We start from the raw sequence: 20,779 nt of genomic DNA on the forward strand, positions 1-20,779 counted from the left end.
TGTTAATGTCTCCGTAGTCTCCCATCTGTGAGACTTTTCTCAGTCAGAAAGCTGGAGTTCTGCATGACTTCTCCTGACTTTTCCATCCTACAGTAGTAATTTGGAAATTATACATTCTATTCATGGAGTCTTAGTGGTTACCTTTGAAATTTTGCCATGTATAGTTGACTTCCATTACCAGTTCATAAGTATCATCATTGTTCTTTGTGGCTGCTTAGTATTCCATGTTTCCATATCATAATTTATTTAGTAAGTCCCCTGTTGATGGGCATTTAGCTTATTCCCCACCTCTTACTAGTCAAATAATACTGTAATGAATAACCTTGTACAAGTACGTTATGCCATTTTGCTTAGTGGAAATACAGCTTAGGCTACAACTTAGAAGTGGTGTTTCTGGGTCAGGAAGACTGCACCTGTCATTTAGATAGATGTAGTAGCCAAATTAGCCTGTTTAGAGGTTGTTCCAACTGATATTTCCACCAGGGACGTGTGAGATTGTTACCCCCCCGCACAATTAGCAACGCGTTAGCATTTGTTTTCACCTGCTAATAAAAAGGGTATTTCAAGTGTTGTTTTAATTTGCATTTCTCTTTTTATGAAAGTGTTGAGCATCTTTTCATATGTTCAAGAGCCAAATGTGTACCTTTCTTGATTATGTTTTTCATATCCTCAGCCCATTTTATTATTGGATTGCTGGTCTTTTACTTACTAATTTGTATGAACTATTTTAAGGAAATTAGCTCTTTGTTTGATGAGAATTGCAAATATTTTTTCCCAATTATCTGTTTATTTTCTCATTTTTTTTAACATGTAGAAAGTTAACATTTCTTTTTCTTTCTTTCAATTTTATTTATTTTTATTTAGTTATTTTTTTTTTAATTTTTTTTTAAGGAGGGCGCAGCTCACAGCAGCCCATGTGGGGATCGAACCGGCAACCTTGGTGTTATTAGCGCCATGCTAATTGAGCTAACTGGCCACCCCAGTTTATGTTTCTTATAATCAAATTTATTAATCTTTACCCATAATCTTTTTTTTTTAAGATTTTATTGGGGAAGGGGAACAGGATTTTATTGGGGAACAATGTGTACTTCCAGAAAAGTCAAGTTGTCCTTTGAATCTTAGTTGTGGAGGGCACAGCTCAGCTCCTGTTCCAGTTGCCATTGTTAGTTGCAGGGGGCGCAGCCCACCATCCCTTGCGGGAGTCGAGGAGGCGAACCAGCTACCTTGTGGTTGGGAGCCCGCGCTCCAACCAACTGAGCCATCTGGCCACGCGGGAGCTCAGCGGCAGCTCATTGACCTCATTCTAGTTGCGGAGGGCGCAGCTCGCTGGCCCGTGTGGGAATCGAACCGGCAGCCTATTGCCCAGAGCTCATGCTCTAACCAACTGAGCCACCTGTGCACCCCACCCATAATGTTTTAACCCATGAAGTTTTATGGGTTTAGTGTTATTCTTAGTTTCTCCCCCACCTCAGGACTATTTGAATAGTTCATGTATTTTTCGTTTGTTTGTTTTAACTTTAAAATGTTTGATTTGAGGGGACCTTGCTTGGTATAAGATGTAAAGTAGGGATCCAGCTTAATTTCTCCAGATGGCTACTCCTCTCTTTTATTGAAGGATCTACCTTTTCCCTTTGATTTGAAGTGCTGTCTTTATAACGTATTCAAGTTCTATGTGTGTTTGCATCTACTTGTGGACTTTTGTATTCTCTTTCATTGTCTATTCATGTGCCAGTACCCCACACTGTTTTAATTATTGTAGCTTTCCTATAATTCTTTTTATTCCTTTCCAGCTCATTCCCTATCGTGTCTGCCAAAGTGCCTCCACCCAGATTCTTTGCTTTTTTTCAAGTTTCGTCTTTCACTCTTAGTAGACAGCCGTCCCTCCTACTTAATTAAGTATGAAGAGTGAGGCCATTCCATATGAACTTTAAACACACACACACACACACATACACACGCGCGCACACACACACACACACACACACACACACGATGTGATACTTTGTATTTTCCTCATCCTGCACCCTCAAATTATCCCCCTGCCCTGGCTCCCCCCTTGTCTTCCCATGAAGGTCGTTCTCTTCAGACGTCTCCTCTAGCCACAGTCTATTTGAGTTTCCTCTATTTCAAAAAACCTCTTCCTGCCTTTACTACTTTCTCAGTCTAGCATCCTCTTAATACATTTCTTTCCCTGACATATTCACCAAAAAATTGTCCCACTCACTGTCCCAACTTCTTCTCTACCACTAATTAATTCTTCAGAACCCAGGTTTCCATCCCAACCATTTGGCTGAAACTTGTTTCGCAAGGTCACTGATGACCTCATAGTCACTGAATCCAGTGGTATCAGTTTATCCCCCTGAAAACTCTGCAGCAAGTGTGCGGCTTGACCCCTTCCCCCTGAAAGGCAGACCTTCCCTGGGCGCTGAGATGCCAGGCTGTCCCAAGTCTCTCTGCCACTGGCCACTGCCTGCTGTCTGCTCTGGTGCCTTCCTCTGTCCTTTCTCGATTTGCCGCTCTCTTCTTTAGTGACCTGAATCCTTCCTGTGGCTGTCACATCAACAAGGACGCCCCCAAACCTGCAGATTCCCAACCTCCCAGCTCTTAGACTCCAGGGCTGAATGCCAAACTACCTTCTGCAGACCAAGAGGTTATGGTGTCTGTCCAAATGGGCAGATGAGGGCCTGATGGAAAGGAATGATTACAACCACCAGGGGAATTAAAAATAAAAATCCTGATGTGCAAACTGCTTCCCAAACCAATCCAATGAGAATCTCTGGGCATGGGCCCAGACATCTGTAGTTTTGAAAATTCCCCAGTGATTCTAGTATAGCCAAGTGTGCAAGCCTAGAGCAAGGTGAGGGAAGACTCCGATGACCCCTGCCTTCTGGCTCTGGTTAGTGGGCAGATGGGCGTGTGGGTCAGTAAGTTGGGGATTACAGAGGAAGGGCGGGCTGGGGGGAAGGTGGGGGGTTCTGGAGTGGGGCTTCCAACATAAGGGGTCCCACAGATGCTAGAATCTCCCTAAAGCAGGTATTTTCTGCTCCTCCTTCCAGGCCTGCACTGGCATGGGGCAGAAGTCAGGCTCATGCCCAGTGCCCGGGCAGTTGAAGCTCACGTGCCTGGATACAACCCACCTTCCTGGCCATCTGTCCAAACCCCCTCTCCTTCAGCACCCCACTCCCCAGCCAGTGGACTCCTCAGCATTCCCCACTGTGCTGCCTGAGTCTCTTCTCATGCTGTGTCCCCACGAGGCGTTCCATGCCATCTCCCTACTGTTCCCTGCCAGGAAGGCTGTCCCACAGCACCTCGTGATCTTACCACCTCTGACTGTGGCATTTGTGGACAGGATCTTAGTTGCTGAGGGTTGCAACTGTCTCCTCCTGGGGGACGTACACGTGGCGGTCCCCACCTAGTAACACAGCTTTGGGAAGCTTACAGGACAGAGTGCATCTCCCCTTGTCTGATGGCTCTGCCACTGAGAGTCTAGTTGCAGATCTGTCAACTGGGAGCCTCGCTAACAGGGGCTGGTGTCTTCTATCCACATCCAAACACAGGAAGGCTATGACCCACTCCCTTCAGGAAATTGACTTAGGAGAGCAGCGATTCTTGGGCCTGAGTGCTGGTGGGACAAGATGGGGTTAGAAGCGTGGCGCATATGAGGATCTCCCGGATGACTGGGGCGCGTGAGAAAGCCCCTCAGGTCACTCTCGTGTGTCTCCTGTAGACAGGATCTCAAAACACAGGATGCAGCAGAGGCAGGGAAAGGTGGTACAGTGGTACGTCACCCTCTCCGGTTAATGGAGACTATGCTGAACCCCACAAACTTGCCACAGGAGCCTAGTGGGCAAAGGGCAGGAGGGGAAGTGACTTGTGATGCAGGGAGTGGAGGCCGGGGGAAGAGGCGCTCATGCTCTGAAGGAGCAGGGGGTCCCCCGACTTAGCCCCCAAATGGTAGCCCTCAGGCATGGCCACTCCCATCACCCTCTCGTCCTCTTCACTGCCTCCCCCGACCTCTTCCTGTCGTCCCCTTCGCCCAGGCTGACAGGAACTGCCCTGTAGAGGTCCATCTGCGTTCAGACCCAGATGATGCCAGAGCTATGACCGGGCCTGCAGGTGTGGCGCCGAGGGGAACTCAGCCATGGAGCAGCCACCGGAGGAAGCCCCTGAGGTCCGGGAAGAGGAGGAGAAAGAGGAAGTGGCAGAGACACAAGGAGCCCCAGAGCTCAACGGAGGACCAGAGGACCCGCTTCCTTCCAGCAGCTATACAGGTGAGGAGGGGGCAGAGGGGACGCAGCCAGGTGACGGGAACCTGGGCCTCTGCGAACAGCGTCACGGGAGTGCAGAGTGACTGAGGACGAGCCAGACAGCCGAGGTTCACACCCCCGCTCTGCTGCTTGTCCGCAGCAGGGACCTGGGCAAGTTGTACCACTTCTTCCTGTAAGACAGACAGGGATTGTGGGGACATAGACATGGGCTTTTGTGAGAAGTACCCGAGTTAGCATTTGCTGTGCATGTCATCATCATCAATCCACCCCTGCTACCACGAGGGATCTAGGACCAATCTGCTTTAACAGCACACGAGAGAGGTCCACTGTACTGTGATTGTTCCATCAGTCAAAACACACTACTCGATTGACCAGCTGCTAATCATACACACCATCGAGCTGCACTGTCATTGGGCCTAAAGTGCTAAGCAGTTGGTATGACTGTAATTAATATTCCTTCTGTGCAGCCAGACAGTTTTTTACCTTCTTGTCTCACTCGTTGGTTCCCCTTTATTTATCCACTGTCAGCAGCCATGTAGACGTTTTTCTCTGGCGCCCTGTGCTCTTCTGTCACTGTCTTCATCATCATCATGATTTACGTCCACCTTCAAGGGCACCCAGAATGCACTTTTCTCAGCCCCTGCGTCTCTCTCCCTGCTGCTGACGCCGCCCTTCCCCTGCTCCCTCCCTGAGTGCCATCACCTGAGTGCCATCACATCCCACTGACCTTTGTTCCCTTCCCTCAAGGGAAACTCTGCATCAGGAGAGAATGTACTGCCAGGAGGGCATATCCTGATCTGGCTGCTGGTTTCAGCCCGAGGAGATCCTGGTCACAGGGGTGATTCAGGGCAGAGGAGCAGGCCCGCTCCACAAACATGGGCTCTGGACCCTTGTTTCTGCATGGGGGGAGGTGGATGGTGTCAGAGTTAACGCAGGGCGGGGGCTGTTGACGCAGGACAGGCTCCTGCCTGGGCCTGCACCTAAAACAGGCCCGAATCCTCGAGCCACACGGCTTTGAACCTGCAAAGCAAGTCCCAGGATTTTGCAGAGTTTCTTCCTCTTCAGGGCACATGGTAGGGTAGGGTGAGGGGTAGGCCATCTTATCCCACCCAGACACCCAGGAGTGACCAAAGCAGGCTTGGTGTGATTTCAGGGCCCATGCCCCTGGTGGTTGGCTCGTGGCTGGGAAGGCTTTGGAGACCCAGCCTTTTTTAGAAGAGAGGAATGGCTAACTAGGAGTGGTCAGTCCCTCAGCGCTAATGACACGTACTATTCTGAACTTGAGACAAGTGAGGAGGGTTAGGAAGCAGAGGGAAGACGCTGGGGGCTAAGAATGAACAAGGGATGTCACTGTGCACACCGAGAGAGAGTAAAGGAAATGGAGGGCCACGGGTTTGGTGGCCTCACTGCTGCCCTGGCCCACCTGGTCCCCACACCAGGGCCCAGGCACATAGACGTTGCCTGCAGACTAATGTCTTCCTGGGGTTTCCTACATGCCCTTGTGAGGACCACATTCCCGAGTGAGCCTGCTGTTCACACACAGACCAGTGTGTGCCTGGTACACAGGCAGGGCGAGGCGGCATGTGATGGCATCTCAGGGAGTGTTATCGGTGGGATTTAGGGAGTGCGGGGAGATGTCTGGGGAAGAATTTGCCCATCCACCCTTGCCCATACACTGTGCCATGTTCGGTGTGTTTAATAGAGTCTGTTTATCAATAAATTCATCAAGTGGAGGTAGAAAGGCTTTCTTGTTCAGTATTTCAATCATACACAGGAAGACTTTCTATAAACACGCAGTTTACCGTAGGACAAATCCAAATGGCTAAAACACGAAACACTTTTAAGTCTACTCACCAATCAAAGAAGGTGTCTTCAGATGCGGTGCTGTGTAAGCTATGGGATTGGCCGCGACGACCTGCTGGCCTGAGGTTGAGGACGTAGCTGCCCCGCCCCCGAGGGTGGAAAGGCAGCATGGCCAGCGCGGTTAGGGGGCATGCTTTGTCCCTGCAGCTCTCCTCCTAGGCATGGACCCCATGCGCGGAGATTTCTACACTTGTTTGCGGTAGCACTGTTCATAAAAGCAAAACATTGGAAGGCGCCCATCTGTGGGAACTGGTTGTGTACATTGTGGTAGAGCCACAGCGTAGAATGCTCTAGGCATCAAAATGGATACGGTAGGTCTGTATATCCTGGCAGGGAAGTAAGTTCCTGACACATTGGGAATCTCATTGTTTAAAAATCCTCATGTATCATAGAAGGTACTAGAAGAATATACACAAAGGACTAACGGGGCTAGCTCAGAGGGGTAGGACCACGGGTGGAGAGGACTTGTCATAAGGTGCTACATGCCCGTATGTATTTCCCAACAAGCCCGAAGTACTCTCATACTGTAAAAAGCAATTATGTTGCTTTTCTTTAAAAGGTTAAAAATAAAGGCCACAGGTGGGGGGGGCCTGGAGACAGAGCATCATCCTGTTTGTGTTGGGGTCACGTAAACCAGGGCAGGAGTCCCAGGCCAGCCACTGGGAGCTGTGCCCTCACTGGTGCCACACCCTATTCACCTGGAAAGGCTGCATCCTGTCCACCTCAGGGGCCAGCCAAGTAAGGAATAAATGGTGCTGACACACCACAGATCTCACACCTGCTGGTTCCCTGCCCTGTCCCAGGAGCCTATGACTTTGACCTCCAGAGTCCCCTCAGGGATCCATGAGGATGGGCGCGAGCCTGAAACAGCAGGAAGGCTGCGGCTTGCTTCCCCTCTGACTGTCCTGACCGTGCCTCTCTGTACCAAGCTCAATACCTCCCAAGCCCCTCCTCTCACCCACAGGGAGGCAGGCAGGACAGCCCCCATCGGCAGCACTCAGCACATGCCCAGGGCCCCCAGCTGGGGCGGAGCAGGGGTAGCTGCAAGCGGTGCTCACACCCACTGCTGCCCTCTTCCCGTCCTGCTTCAGTGAGGAACATCCTGTCACACTGAGAAAGTGGTCGGCGGTCTTACTGTGGGGCTGAGGAAGGTGGAGTGTCCTTCCTCTTGGCCTTGGCGCCTCCTCTCACTCAGCAGATGCTTGGTGGCTGTCCAGACAGCCGTTCAGCAGAGGACAAGGCTGGTGCCTGCCCTGCGGAGCCCACAGTCCAGGCAGAAGGGACAACAGGAGGAAGGAGGCTGCTTGGTAACCCAGCCCCCGAGCCCTGCAGAATTGGCCCTGACTTCAGAAGCTGTCTGCCTGTGGGGCTCTGCCAGCAACATAAACCGGGCTGGCCTCTGCTGGCCGCCTCCCAGCTATGCTGACAGCATAGCTCTAGCGATGGAGACTAGATATGCCGGAGCGCTCGCCACCGCAGGGACGGCCTGAATAAGGGCTATCGTGTGTTTGCTGAACTTGTAATCAAAGATGGTGCAACTGATACTTCGCGCTGGGTGATGGGCCTACTGTTTATACGGAGTCCAAACATTTGACTGGTGACCCAGTGTCATCCTCGGCGGTGACGTGTCTCCTTGTTTATCACAATCACAGAGTATTGATCAGTAGTAACGAACACCTGTTTATACATATGGGCAGTTGTAGAGGGCAGTGAGTAAGAGCTCAGCCCCGGGGTGGATGGTTCCAGGTTATAAATCTCACTCTGCCGTTGATCTAGTCAGGATTCTCTAGAGAAACAGAACCGGGGTGGGTGTGTGTGTGTGTGTGTGTGTGTGTGTGTGTGTGTGTGTCTGTGTGTCTGTGTGTCTGTGTGTGTGTGTGTGTGTGTGTGTAGGAGGGAGGGAGGGAGGTTTGTTTTAAGGAATTGGCTCAGGCATTTGTGAGGGACAGCAAGCCGAAACTGCAGGCCAGGCCAGCACGCTGGAGACGGAGGGAAATTGACATTGTAGCTCAAGTCCAAATGCAATGTGGAGACAGAATTCCTTCTTCCTTCGGGAGGCCTGCTCACATTATGGAGAGTGATGATTTAAATGTTAATGATACCTAAAAAATACCTTCACAGCAACGTCTGGACTGATGTTGGACCACAAACTGGGTACTATGGGTACCATGGCCTGGCTAAGTTGGCACATAAAATTAACCATCAGAGCCACTGTCAGCATGTTTCTTAACCTTCTGAGCCTAACGTGGGGGTAAGAAGTCCTGCTAGAAGGCTTCTTTTGAGGTTCATAAGATTAATGATGTAAAGTGTCCAGCAGGCATGCTCAGAGAAAGAGGTGTGATTGGTGCAAACACACAGCCTTTGCAGGGAAGTGAAGTGTAGGTTCAAGTTCCAGCTCCACCACAGATAAGGCAGGGGACCTTGGGCAGATCCCTTAACCTCACCGAGCCTCAGTTTCCTCTCTTTAAATGGCAGTTACGAAATGATACTAACAGGCGTAAAGATACTAACATACTTGGCGTTTAGTGGGGGCCTGATAAACACTGGTTCCATCCCTTTCCCTCCAGGGGGTGGTAAAGGTAGGAGATAACTTGGGAGGTCAGGCAGAGTGCGGCTAGAGTGGAAGTTCAGAGGCAGGGCATAGGGCCCAGACATGGCCATCGGGTGAGCAAGTGCATTTCCTGAGGGCAGAGGCGGGGCTGGCCTTGGCCAGGGAGAGCGGCTGGGCTGGGCAGGCAGACGGCCTTCCCATGGCAAGCCCAGGGTCTCTTCCACCCGGCGCGCCTGAGGGGCACCAAGGCGGGACTCCTGGTGTGGGGGAGAGCCTCTCGGAACCCCAGTCTCCCACTGGGCCATGGGGCAGTGCTGGGACCGAACTTCAGAACCTGGTACCTAGAACGGGGTAATCATTACTTTCAAGTAGGATATGGCGGTGATTTGAGGATAAACTCTTAAGCCAGGTGGTCAACCAGGAAGAAACAGAACCTTTCTCTTTGGAAAACCCACCCCAAATTACCACCACTTCAGTGTCCCCGATATAAATGCACCCCACAACAAAAGCAATCCCTGTAGGATGCATGCACTCTGCCCATCCCAGCCCCTTATCTTCCTGGCCTTTCTCTGTCTTGTGTATCAGTTATTTGTGTTCTCTTATTCCCCTCAAAAGCAGGGCGTGCCCTTGTCCTATTCCCCTGAAACTGCCAGGCCTCCCTGGTTGCTCTCCAGCTCAGAAGCCTGTGCCTCTTCGCCAACCGGGACAGGCCCTCTCCCAGGGCCCCTCAGTGTCCTGGGCCTGTTTCTCCCCAATCCAGTTTGTAGCCCTTGCTGACGGGGACCCGTCTGGGACTCCTGCCCAGGGTGTCCTCACAATCCACAGCTCTGGCGGGCTTGGGCATCCTGGCTTCTTCCCGTTGCCAGTGGTTCTGACTCCCCGAGTCCAGGCGACACGAGAGGAAGCTAAGTCTTGTTCCAGGTGCTCGCTTTCCTGGCCTCCTAAGCAGAGACACCCCCCACCCACCCACCTTGGGTTTCTATGAAGCTGTGGGGGTAGAGGGACAAAAAACCAGAAGAAGGAAGAGAGAGGCATGGTCCCTGCCTGTGGGGCACACAGCTTGGAAACTGTAGGATGACGACTTTCTCGTGAGGTCACCCTAACTGAGGCTGGTATTTACACAGCACTTGCAAGTTCCCAGAGCTTTCTCTGTATCAACTCCCGTCGGCCTCACCGTGAGACTCTGAGATAGATACTGTTGTCATCTCCCATTTACAGAGGTGGAAACAGGCCCAGAGGGCAGAGGTGGGCTTTGAGCCCAGGACACCGATTTGAACTTAGACTGCATGGCTCCTGAGACGTGTTCTTACCCCTAAGCCTGCTGTTTCTGAGCACCCGGGGGCTGGCCGGGAGGTCATCCAGAGCTCAGCCTCGAGCCCAGGGAGGGGAGCAGTCACCTTCCCTGACCACCTCACACCCGCTGACGGCGCCTTCGCAGTCCCTCCCGCTCTGCCTGCCTCTTGACTAGCGCTGCCACTCGCTGCATTGTGTTCTGGTTTTCTTACCTTTTTCTTGCCTCAGCAAGTTGAGGGTAAGTGCTCATCAAATGTCTGTTGAATGAGAAGAGAGGGTGGCATTGCCACGGGCAGCGCCAACAGCAACCAGATAACAAGACACCTGCCGAGCCTCCAGGGCCATGAGGGAGAGTGAGGCAGCACCGCCAGGAGGTGGGCACTCTGAGGTGCCTGGCCCTGTGGACGGGACTCAGCAGTGGGGGGATCCAAAGGGAATGTGACTCGAGGAGCTCTGAGTCCAGTCTGGAGGCAGACATGTGAGCCTCAGCATCAGCACCGCTCACAAGAACGCTACCAAGTGTACAGTGCTCACAGACACACAGAGACGAGGGGAAGTGCTGGAATATGCCCCCCACAGCACCTGCACAGGTGTCCCCAGAGGTTCACATGTCACCTCCTCTCCCAGCAGCGGGGAATGGGAGTTCGCTGCCTGTTCCATCCAGCGCCTCCAGGCCTGTGCGTGCTCCCCAGCCCTCCAGCCAGTCACGCCCCAGCAGCTTGAGGACCCTTATCCCACAGCCACTGAGCCCTGGCCTGTGGCCCTGACATTGTAGGGGGAGCCCCCAGCACTGAGTAAACAGACTGGCAGGTGGTGACAGCGGCTACTTAGAAGACCAAAGCCGCTCCGCCCTCCCTCCCAGGCTGCAGTCTCCCCGCAGCACCTTGCCCGGGAAGTGGAAGGAGCCCACTCTCCCCTTCTGGGCTGAGGGGGCAGCTACACCCCTTGGAATGACTGAAGGTTGGGAGCTAAGGTTCTGGGACAGGATGGGCCATTTAAGGGACCAGGGTCTTGTGTCCCCCTTGCCCTCATCAGCCAGGGGAGGGGGACAGGCTGCTGGGCGCCCTTCCTATTTCCAGGATGAGGGCTGGGTGAGGTCACTCCTGAGAGCCAAGGGGGAAATGGAGTGGGAGGAAGGAGTGAGAGAAGTGCAGTGCACTTTGGGAGGGTCCTCCATGGTGGGGAAAACTAGGTCTCGTGCCGAGTGGAAATGTGAATTCTGGACTTACTGCCATGGCTTGGGTCTCCCTAAGGCGCCGCCGCTCTATGTCACCGATTCTCTGGTTTGGGTCTTGGTCCCTGGTCCCCGAGGAGATTGCTCGGTCATCAGGGAAGAGAGCAGAGAAGAGCAGGTTGGCAGGCCAGCAGGCAGACGCAGGACAGACGACGCGTGGGTCACGCCGCACTGGGCAGGGGCTCAAGAGACTGGGGCTCAGTGTGGGTCCCCTTTCCAAGGGAAGGGCTCATTTCTGAGTGTCAAGGGAGAGATTAAGAGACTCAGCAGTCCTTGCATCTGACAGCATGTGTGCCCTGAAGTTGTTGCCATGGTAACTGCTCTCCTTGCTGACACTCAACACCTGGTTCAGACATCGACGTTGAACAGAAAAACACTTGTGGAAATCCACTGTGCTGCCCAGTCCATGTAACTGATACCCACGCTATTGCAACTCAAGCAAGGAGTCTCATGGGAATTAGTTTGAGCTTCTTGAGAGACCTTTTACAGGACCTCTGGGGTCCGGCAAGAATGAGATTTCTCAGGTGGCGGGGTGCTCTGCAGACGTCTGCACTTCTAGTCTTCACAAAACATTTCATACCACCCCACGTGGGCCGCTTCCTAAAGACAGCCTACAAGATGCCGTCTGCTTCCTTTCCCTTGCTCTCCTCCTCCCAAAACAACCATCCCCCCATACCCTCTCCTCCCCAGTGGGGAGTTCAGCCCAGGAAGGCTCTGACTTACTCCAGGTAGGAATAGCTGCCATCTCCAGAATACTTGCTGTGTGTCAGGCCTGGGGGAAGTGCTTTGGAAACGTCACCACCCTCCCAGAAGCTGTCATTAACCCCATGTTCCAGGTGAAGAAACTGACTCTCAGGAAGGTTGACCCCCATGGCCAGCCAGGCCGTAAGTGGCTGCGGCAAGGGCTGTGTGAGTGAGACACGTGGGCTCTTCCTGCCACCTGCACTGCCTGGGCTCCGGGCACCTCCCTTGGCGCCCAGCTCAGCGGAGTGTAAGCTCCCTGTGTTGTGTGTCTGCAGACCTCTCCCGGAGCTCCTCGCCACCCTCACTGCTGGACCAGCTGCAGATGGGCTGTGACGGGACCTCGTGCGGCAGCCTCAACATGGAGTGTCGTGTGTGTGGGGACAAGGCATCAGGCTTCCACTACGGGGTTCATGCTTGCGAGGGGTGCAAGGTATGGGCAGGGGGGTGGCTGGCTGGCTGGCCGGCAGGGCTGTGGTCACATGGTGAGTTACCCTGCCAGAAAGGCTTTCCCTGCTGGGCGGTGTGGCCCTGACAGTCCCCACTGCGGAATTCCCTGGGTGGCAGCCAGGCCCTTGGGCCCATTCCAGGCCTCAGCTTTGGGTCCTGCTGGAAAGGAGGGGTTCCCTTGTCAGGCCTGCCCTGCTGGGCAACTGCGCGGTTGACCCAGCCACTCACCTGGGCTCCCTGGGCTGCTTGCGCCCCCTGGGGACCTGGCTGGAGAACACAGGCTGGACCCGATGGGGGCTTGGGCTGAGCCATCTCCCTGAGGTCAGGGGTTCCTGCGCCTCAAAGCCTGAAGGGGGCTCTGAGCAAAAAGGAAACGTTACGTTTCGTTTCCAGTGGTGCTTTTGGGTTCTCCCTCCTAACTGCACACCCATCAAATTTTCACATATTTTATTAAACTATCTAGAAAATAGGCAGGACCAGATACATTTATGAATAAATCAAGTTAGCCACAGTACAATTTTATGTTACCAAACAAAAAGAAGCATTTAAAATAAATATGGTATATTATTTTAATTAGTTCAAAAGTTACCTTCTCCCTCTCCCAGAAAACTTCCCACCATTACTTCAGATTTCTGGAGGTTTCACATCTTCCTGCATAATTGGGCCCCTGGTACAAGCCAGCTGAGAATCTTGGGCAGCAAGATTCTCAGCCTGTCTCCCTTCCTGTGGCATTTCCTCACCTGTGCACTGCCCCTCAGGGCTTCTTCCGTCGAACGATCCGCATGAAGCTGGAATACGAGAAGTGTGAGCGGAGCTGCAAGATCCAGAAGAAGAACCGCAACAAGTGCCAGTACTGCCGCTTCCAGAAATGCCTGGCTCTGGGCATGTCGCATAACGGTGAGCGCCGGCCTGGGCCAGGCACCGGGGCTGCTGGCGCCACACAGCTGGGAACCAGGCTTCAGGGAGCCCGGAAAGGGGGTGCCCTTGGAGCAGGGCCTGGCACACAGTAAGCACTGCTGTGTCAGCTGTGGACCTCACTGGTCTGGACCCTGAGTCTTGGAGCCAGTACAAGGCTGACCAGTGTCCACTCTGGATCCCAGGCCGGGAGCAGTCACCACCTTTCTGTACCTGAGGGTCACCCTCTCTGCCCCAGAAGGAAAGTGGGAGTGGACCCCAGCCTGTTTTGGATGACCTGACCAAGCATGAAAAGCCACTGCCAAGGCCTGAGAGGCCCTCAGTCCTTGTTGGTTATTGAATGGGGGTGGGAGCCAGTATGTGAGCACGTGTGTCAGCTGCCAGGACGGGGCGGGAGTCCTGGAGGCCAGTCACGCCTGGGAGACAGCCTGCCCTGCTCTGTGCGCCAAGCCTCGTGCACAGCCTTCAGACCCCATAGAAAGGCTTTGCAAAGCCCACTGCCCCCTTAATCCCTGTGGGTCAGACCTCCAGAGGACAGGGAGAGCCTCTTGTTTAAATGTCTTCACCCATGGATACCCTAACAGTCTTATATCTTCAGGGGGGCAGGACCTGAGCCCGCCGTCTGCAGCTTTTTTTAGGTGATGGGATCCCGCCCATCACTCTGTATCTGCCGGGCCCCATTATCTGGCCAAGGTGAGGGGGTTTCCTAGATCTCAGGACTGACTGCTCGATTTTTCTCTAAGAGAAGCCAGATTCGTGTCCTGTTCCATTACTAACGACACAGTTTTTGAGTGCTCAATATGTGAGGACTCATTTAATTGTTGTGACAGTCCAGGGAGCTGCATCAGCCCCGTTTTCTGATGAGACAGGAAGGTGGAGTAGCCTGCCTGAAGTCCCACGCCTGGCCAGCTGCTTAGCTGGGACTCAGGCCTTTGGCACCAGAGGCTGTCTTCCTGCCCCCGCACTGCACCACGTCTGGGCCAGAGCGGCTCAGCCACCCTGAGTGAGGGCCTTTGTGTGCTGGGCATGGAACAGGGCAAGCCCTGCCCGCCTGGACTTTACTTTCTGGAGGATTTCCCCAGTGTTCCAACTTGCTGCCTCTAGGGCTGAAGGCCCTGGTCTCAAAATGTGTGTGTCCGTCTCTGGCCCTTGTGCCTGTAGAGGGACGAGGAGGTTACAGGTGCTGGCTGCTGCCTGGGCTCCTTGGTGACCCTCCCCCATTCCATGCAGCCATCCGCTTTGGCCGGATGCCAGAGGCCGAGAAGAGGAAGCTGGTGGCTGGGCTGACGGCGAGTGAGGGCAGTCAGCACAACCCACAGGTGGCTGACCTAAAGGCCTTCTCCAAGCACATCTACAGTGCCTACCTGAAAAACTTCAACATGACCAAAAAGAAGGCCCGTGGCATCCTCACTGGCAAGACCAGCCACACGGCGGTGAGTCACTGCTCGGCTCGGCAGCACCTCTGGCTCTGGGCCTCGCTGCCCCCTGCCTGCCTCCTGGGAGCACCAGGCCTCCCCTAACATCGTGGTACAGGCAGGGGGTATGGGGAGCACACGGGCGGGGGGCCCTGAGGCCCGGCCTCTAACGGGGCCTGGTTTTCAGCCCTTTGTGATCCACGACATCGAGACACTGTGGCAGGCAGAGAAGGGCCTGGTGTGGAAGCAGCTGGTGAATGGCCTGCCCCCCTACAAGGAGATCAGCGTGCACGTCTTCTACCGCTGCCAGTGCACCACGGTGGAGACCGTGCGTGAGCTCACTGAGTTCGCCAAGAGCATCCCCAGCTTCGGCAACCTCTTCCTCAACGACCAGGTGACGCTTCTCAAGTATGGCGTGCATGAGGCCATCTTCGCCATGCTGGCCTCCATCGTCAACAAGGACGGGCTGCTGGTGGCCAACGGTACTGGCTTTGTCACCCGTGAGTTCCTGCGCAGCCTCCGTAAGCCCTTCAGTGACATCATTGAGCCCAAGTTTGAGTTTGCTGTGAAGTTCAATGCCCTGGAACTTGATGACAGTGACCTGGCTCTGTTCATCGCGGCCATCATCCTCTGCGGAGGTAAGTGAGGATGGGCAGGCCGCCCCCACACAGCCAGCCCGCTGAGGGCTGGGCCCTCCCTACAGAGCTCCACGCCTGAGCTCAGATGGCGTGGGGAAGACAGCGTTCACGGCACCAACATAGGTGGAGAGGAGATGGAAAAAAGCCTGAAAGGACATACACCAACATGTTGATGGGGGCTATTTCTGGCGGCGGTGGAGACATTTTCTGTGCTTCACGTATATTTTTCAAGTCCAACACAGTCACTAATAATGAGCGTGCTAACAGTGGCGGAGAGCTCGCTTCCTGCCGGGCACGTTCCAGTTCCTCTTCCTAGATTATAACTCATCACATGATCCTTACAGCAACCATGTGCGACAGGCACTTCTGTTATCCCCAGTCTGCAGCTCAGGAAACAAGCCCAGGGAGGCCGAGTGACCTGCCCGTGGCCTCACCCCTAGGCTGGTAGAGCCGAGGCGAGAAAGCAGGCAGTGGGTCGTCTCTTACCCATGGTGCTTTACTGCCTGGTCGGGAAACACCGGGGGCGCGCGGCGGCGGGAACGCTCAGGAGGACAGTCATTGACAGGACAGGGCTTGGGTCTGTCACAGCAAGGACGCCTGCTGTCCCCTGGGCCCAGTCCCCCATGCAGGGTGGGGGTGGGGAGCTCCTCTGCCTTTGGGAGCCCCGTGCATGCCCGCTGCCTCCCACACCTCTGCCCTGTGTCCCCACAGACCGGCCCGGCCTCATGAACGTGTCCCAGGTGGAGGCCATCCAGGACACCATCCTGCGTGCCCTCGAGTTCCACCTGCAGGCCAACCACCCCGACGCCCAGTACCTCTTCCCCAAGCTGCTGCAGAAGATGGCCGACCTGCGGCAGCTGGTCACCGAGCACGCCCAGATGATGCAGCGCATCAAGAAGACGGAGACGGAGACCTCGCTGCACCCGCTGCTCCAGGAGATCTACAAGGACATGTACTAATGCGCCCGCCAGCGCCTCCCAGCAGGCCTCGGAGCCCAGACCAGGGGGCAGGTGGCGCTGGCAGAGGCGCCGCCCTGAGAACTCGGCCTGGCGCCAGAGCAGTGGGAGCTCACACTTGTGGGCGGACACATGGCCTCTCGCCTCAGTGTTCCCTCCCTCCCGCTCCCTTCTTTCGTCTCCCTCCTTTTCAGTTCCTCTTCCCTAATTTCTTTGTTCTTTCTCTTCCTTTCTATATGTTTCCCTCTCCCTCCTTTGCCCCCTTTTTCTCTCCCCATCCCCATGTCTGTCCCCTCCTCTTTCTGTGAGATAGTTTGTGTTATTTCACCACCAGCATAGAACAGGACCTCTGCTTTTGCCCCCGTCCTCCGGAGCAGAAGGGAGTGGGGCCTGCCCTCTGCACCCAGTCACCTGCAGGGCTCGGGACCTCATTCTGCTTCTGTCTTCACAGCAAGGGACTTGAGCCATCCAAAGAAACACTAAGCTCTCTGGGCCCAGCTTCCTGGGGAAGCCGAGCGTGCCCTGGGCTGACTGGCTGCAGCAGTGGCCCCTAGTCACTGGGTGCCTGCCGTGAAGGCCAGGATGCCCCCCTAAGACTGTCACCACCCTCCCGAGGCTGAGGCTGGGACCCCCTGACCCAGCCGACCCCACTCCGGCAGCACACCCCAGCCTCACTGACACCCAACATCCTTTTTGTTCTTTTCACGGGTCTTCCAGGCCAGTGTTGCTAATGGCCCCCTGTGCTGGCCACTGGGGGGACCTCCCCACAGCCTGGAAGGAGTGGGGGTTCCTCCAGGTGGGGGCCCCCACACTCCCATTGAAGAGAAGCAAGCCTCAAGGGTGGCCAAGGTTGGTGGAGAAAGCAGCAAGCAGTGCAGTTAATAATGACCCCTGGCCTCGGGGTCACCCTCCATCGGCACCCCACACTCCCCCACGTCTGCAGCAGCCCCTGAGTCCTGCCCGTGTTTTGTCAGCACCACAGCTCTCACCTCTCCCAGGACCGGGACCTTGCCTCACGCACAGCAACGTTCCTTTCTGCAGCCAGGAGACACTGGCTCTGGCTCCTGGAGCTCACTGAAGCTCATGCCACCAGCCCCACTCACTCCCTGGAGCTGCCACTCCAGCACACACCAGGCACTGAATTCACTTTATCTGCAGGTTCCACACCCCTCCCCCTGCCCCGGGCAGATGGGTGCCCAGAGGAGCCTGCAGGTGTGGGGCAGAGCTGTGCCTGTCCCCAGGACTGGGCTGGATCCCTGGTCAGCAGGGCTGTCCTGCTGAGTCAACCCAGCACCTGTTCCCAAGGGGCGGTGCCAGGGATAAGCTGATCTGTTTATTGTGACATCCGTCTGCCCCAGTAGCTCTGCCACCTTCCCCTTCCCTTGTGTTCTGCCCGGCCGGTCACCTGGAACTCGCTGCACAGCCTCTGCTGACGGACCTTACTGGGCCAGTCCCACTCTGCCCCGGCCCCTTCTCTCCCCCGCCCCAGGAGCATGCAGTGCCCTCCTCCAGGGAGAGGAGGGGCTGAAGCACAGTGTGGAGTGTGTGTCTGAGCAGGGGGGCAGAGAGCACCCCAGGCTGCTCTCCCAGGGAGGAAACTGGCTGGAGCGGGGAGGGGCTGGCAAGGGTTTCTGAGAAAGGTGAAGACCCGGGTTAGAGCCTGGGATTCCTGGGTCCTGTCTGGTCCCCCTTGGCCAGGGGTCCTTCTGTCTGACCGCAGCAGCTCTGGAAAGAAATGCCCTAGCCAGGACAAGCCCAGTGTCTGCCCCTGCCAGTGCTGTGGCCTTCCATGCCCCAGGACCACTCTACTGGCAAAGTTCATCTCTCTCCCCTCCCACCCTTGGCTGACCAGGGATTTGGGTTAGGGCTACTCCCTTTGGGTCAGTACTGTGAAGAGATGCTGTGCCTGACCTCCCCCTCCCCCACCACTCCCATCCCCCACCCAGCCCAGGTGCTGAGAATACAGCTCTTCTCAGTGTCTGAACAATCTCCAAAATTGAAATGTATATTTTTGCTAGGAGCCCCAGCTTCCTGTGTTTTTAATATAAATAGTGTATACAGACTGACGGAACTTTAAATAAATGGGAATTAAGTATTTAAGAGTTGATTTAGGCTGACTGAGTTCTTCGCATGATTTTCCTGGGAGCTGGTTGGACTCCCCTCTTCTCCATATCCAGTGCACAGAGGGGAACCTTAGTTGGGCAAGTGGGCTTTGGGGTGCTGCCTGTTGTGGCCTGTGGGAGCCCCCTCTTTCCCCCTCGCCTGCCCTGCGCACCACTCCAGTCAGCAAGGGTTGGGGAGGACGGAGAAGATGCCACCCCTTCCCTGCAGGGAGAATTTGTGAGGGGGAGATGTATGGGGCCGTGGCACAAAGCAGGGGTGGCGGGTGCGAGGGGGTCTGCAGGGGCTCCTGGAGAACACAACTCTCCGTGGGCCTTGAGGGGTACGTGGGACTCGACGGGGTACCATTCACTGTCGGTTGTTGCCACCCCCACAGCAACTGGGGCTTTCCTCCCCTTAGCCAACACCCCAGTTTTCTCCTTTACTCCCAGGGCTGCCATCTCCACAGCGGCTGCAGGGAGCCCAGCCGTCAGCAGCCAGTGGGCTCTGCTGCAGCAGGAGGCACGTTCCACGTTCAGGGCACATTTGAGTGCTTGTCTAGCCAGAAAACAACCATCGTAAATTTTCACAATGGAGAGTTCACTCCAGGGAATTGTTACAAACGTACTGAGAGGAGAAGGAACAAAAGGGGGGATATTGAGGTCATCCAGACATCAGTAACTGGGGGAAGCCACTCACCCCCAGGACTGAATGGAAAATGGTATCATCTAGAGGCTGCCATGGCTAAAATACCCGCCAGCAGTGCAGAAGCCCTGGAGGCCAAAGCCACCTGCTGGGGGGACTAGAACCGGAGTCCATGCACGCTGTGTGTGTATCTGGGGCTGCCAGGGCCCCCTCAGCCCCCACCGTCACTCTTGCTGCCCCTGGGACCTCCCCACTTGAGCAAGAAGCCTGGATGGTGGTGACACTCAGCTGCCCCTGCCAAGGGTGCCGCCCGAGTTTGGGGGTGGAGGGGCAGTTGCTCCCTTCTTCCTGATTCCCGTCTGTTGCCTGTACCTCCCATTGAAAAAAGAGCTGTAAGGGAGTCTAGGAAATGTCGTTTCCTGCAGTGTAGAGGAGCGCGTGGGAGAGCTACGAACCAGATACCAAGCACCAGTATACACATAGCCTGAGGGGAACGACCCCCGAGACTCGCAGCTACGGTGGTGGTCAAGTCTGACACTTGCCTCCCTGGTTTCTCTGGCTGGCGGCTGGCCAGAGCCCCCTGAACTCTCAACTCCCATATGGTTCATCTCAGCCAGGAAAGTGCCAGTCCGAGGGTGATAGGAGGAAAAGAGGTGTGATGCTTAGAACGGGCATCTCTGAAATGGACAGCCTTGCTCATGATGGAATCTTCTAGTTGACGTGGTTTATTTTGCTCACCTCCCTATTCTTTCCCACCTCCATCATGTGGGAGAAAACTCAGATGACAGGCTCAGTGGTTAATGGCCAGTCCACCTCTCAGCGCTATAGAGGTGAGAACACAGGAGACCACATAACTAGACATAACTCAGCAAAAGGTGAAGCTGGACTCAGTACCCGCTTCCTATTGTTACCTGGCTTCTGGGGCTGCAAAGGGATAACACTGTGTCAGTCTGGCACCCTATTATTACTGCCAAGGAATATTATTTCTTAAGCACCTATTTTGTGCCGGGCATTGTACATATATCACCTCTAATTCTCACCACAACCCTGTCAGGCAAATAGCACCTGCTGTTTTACAGGTGAGGAAGCACAGTGAGAGAGGAGGGGTATGGGTCACTCAGCGAGGAAGAGGCAAAGCCAGTACCGCGTTGATCCAGAGCCTTAGGATCTCCGCTTTGTACCCAGGAGCAAAACCTAGTTGGTCACCTGGTCTCTTTTTAATGATGTGCTCACAACAAATGAATCAAGTATTTAAAAAAGAAGAAAGCAACCTTAAGAGGATGAGAAGATACTATCTTTGCAATAATTCTATAAAATTCTTCTGAAATAAAAAATTAACAAAAGAGGAAGGGAGGAACGGAGAGAAGAAAGGAGGGAGGCAGAGAGGGGGCTCCTTGGGGAGCCTGGAAAAACAGATGCAAAGCCGTTCTGGAGGATGGATACAGGCAGTAACAAACTCCCACAAAATTAAAAATGTGAAGAAATAAGCCTGTATAAAACAGACAACAACCAGTGAAATTAGAGCCCTGGGGCTTCAAAAACTGTAACTATTGATTATAGTATAGGAGATGGTCCATATTATTTAAAAATACAAAGAAAAAATCAAAACCATGAGAAAGGAACAATTTGCTTTTTAAGGGGGAAAAAAAGAAATATTTTTAAAGAAATACTTGGAACTTCCAGAAAAAAAAAAAAAAGAAAACTCAAGAA

At 54.3% G+C, this 20,779-nt stretch overlaps 1 protein-coding gene across 1 annotated transcript in view; it reads left to right on the top strand.

Annotated features, from left to right (window-relative positions):
- Nucleotides 1-18,429, top strand: part of PPARD (peroxisome proliferator activated receptor delta) — a 73,112-nt gene extending 54,683 nt beyond the window's left edge. The window contains exons 3-8 of the mRNA XM_019738811.2: nt 4,041-4,271; nt 12,229-12,383; nt 13,159-13,297; nt 14,546-14,748; nt 14,918-15,368; nt 16,080-18,429. Of these exons, the coding sequence (XP_019594370.1) occupies nt 4,142-4,271; nt 12,229-12,383; nt 13,159-13,297; nt 14,546-14,748; nt 14,918-15,368; nt 16,080-16,327 (1,326 nt within the window). The 5' untranslated portion in view covers nt 4,041-4,141 and the 3' untranslated portion in view covers nt 16,328-18,429. The remainder of the gene's footprint in view (nt 1-4,040; nt 4,272-12,228; nt 12,384-13,158; nt 13,298-14,545; nt 14,749-14,917; nt 15,369-16,079) is intronic.
- Nucleotides 18,430-20,779: the final 2,350 nt, after the last annotated feature.

This window comes from Rhinolophus sinicus, linkage group LG05, assembly GCF_036562045.2.
Source record: "Rhinolophus sinicus isolate RSC01 linkage group LG05, ASM3656204v1, whole genome shotgun sequence".
Classification (NCBI taxonomy): Eukaryota; Metazoa; Chordata; class Mammalia; order Chiroptera; family Rhinolophidae; genus Rhinolophus; species Rhinolophus sinicus.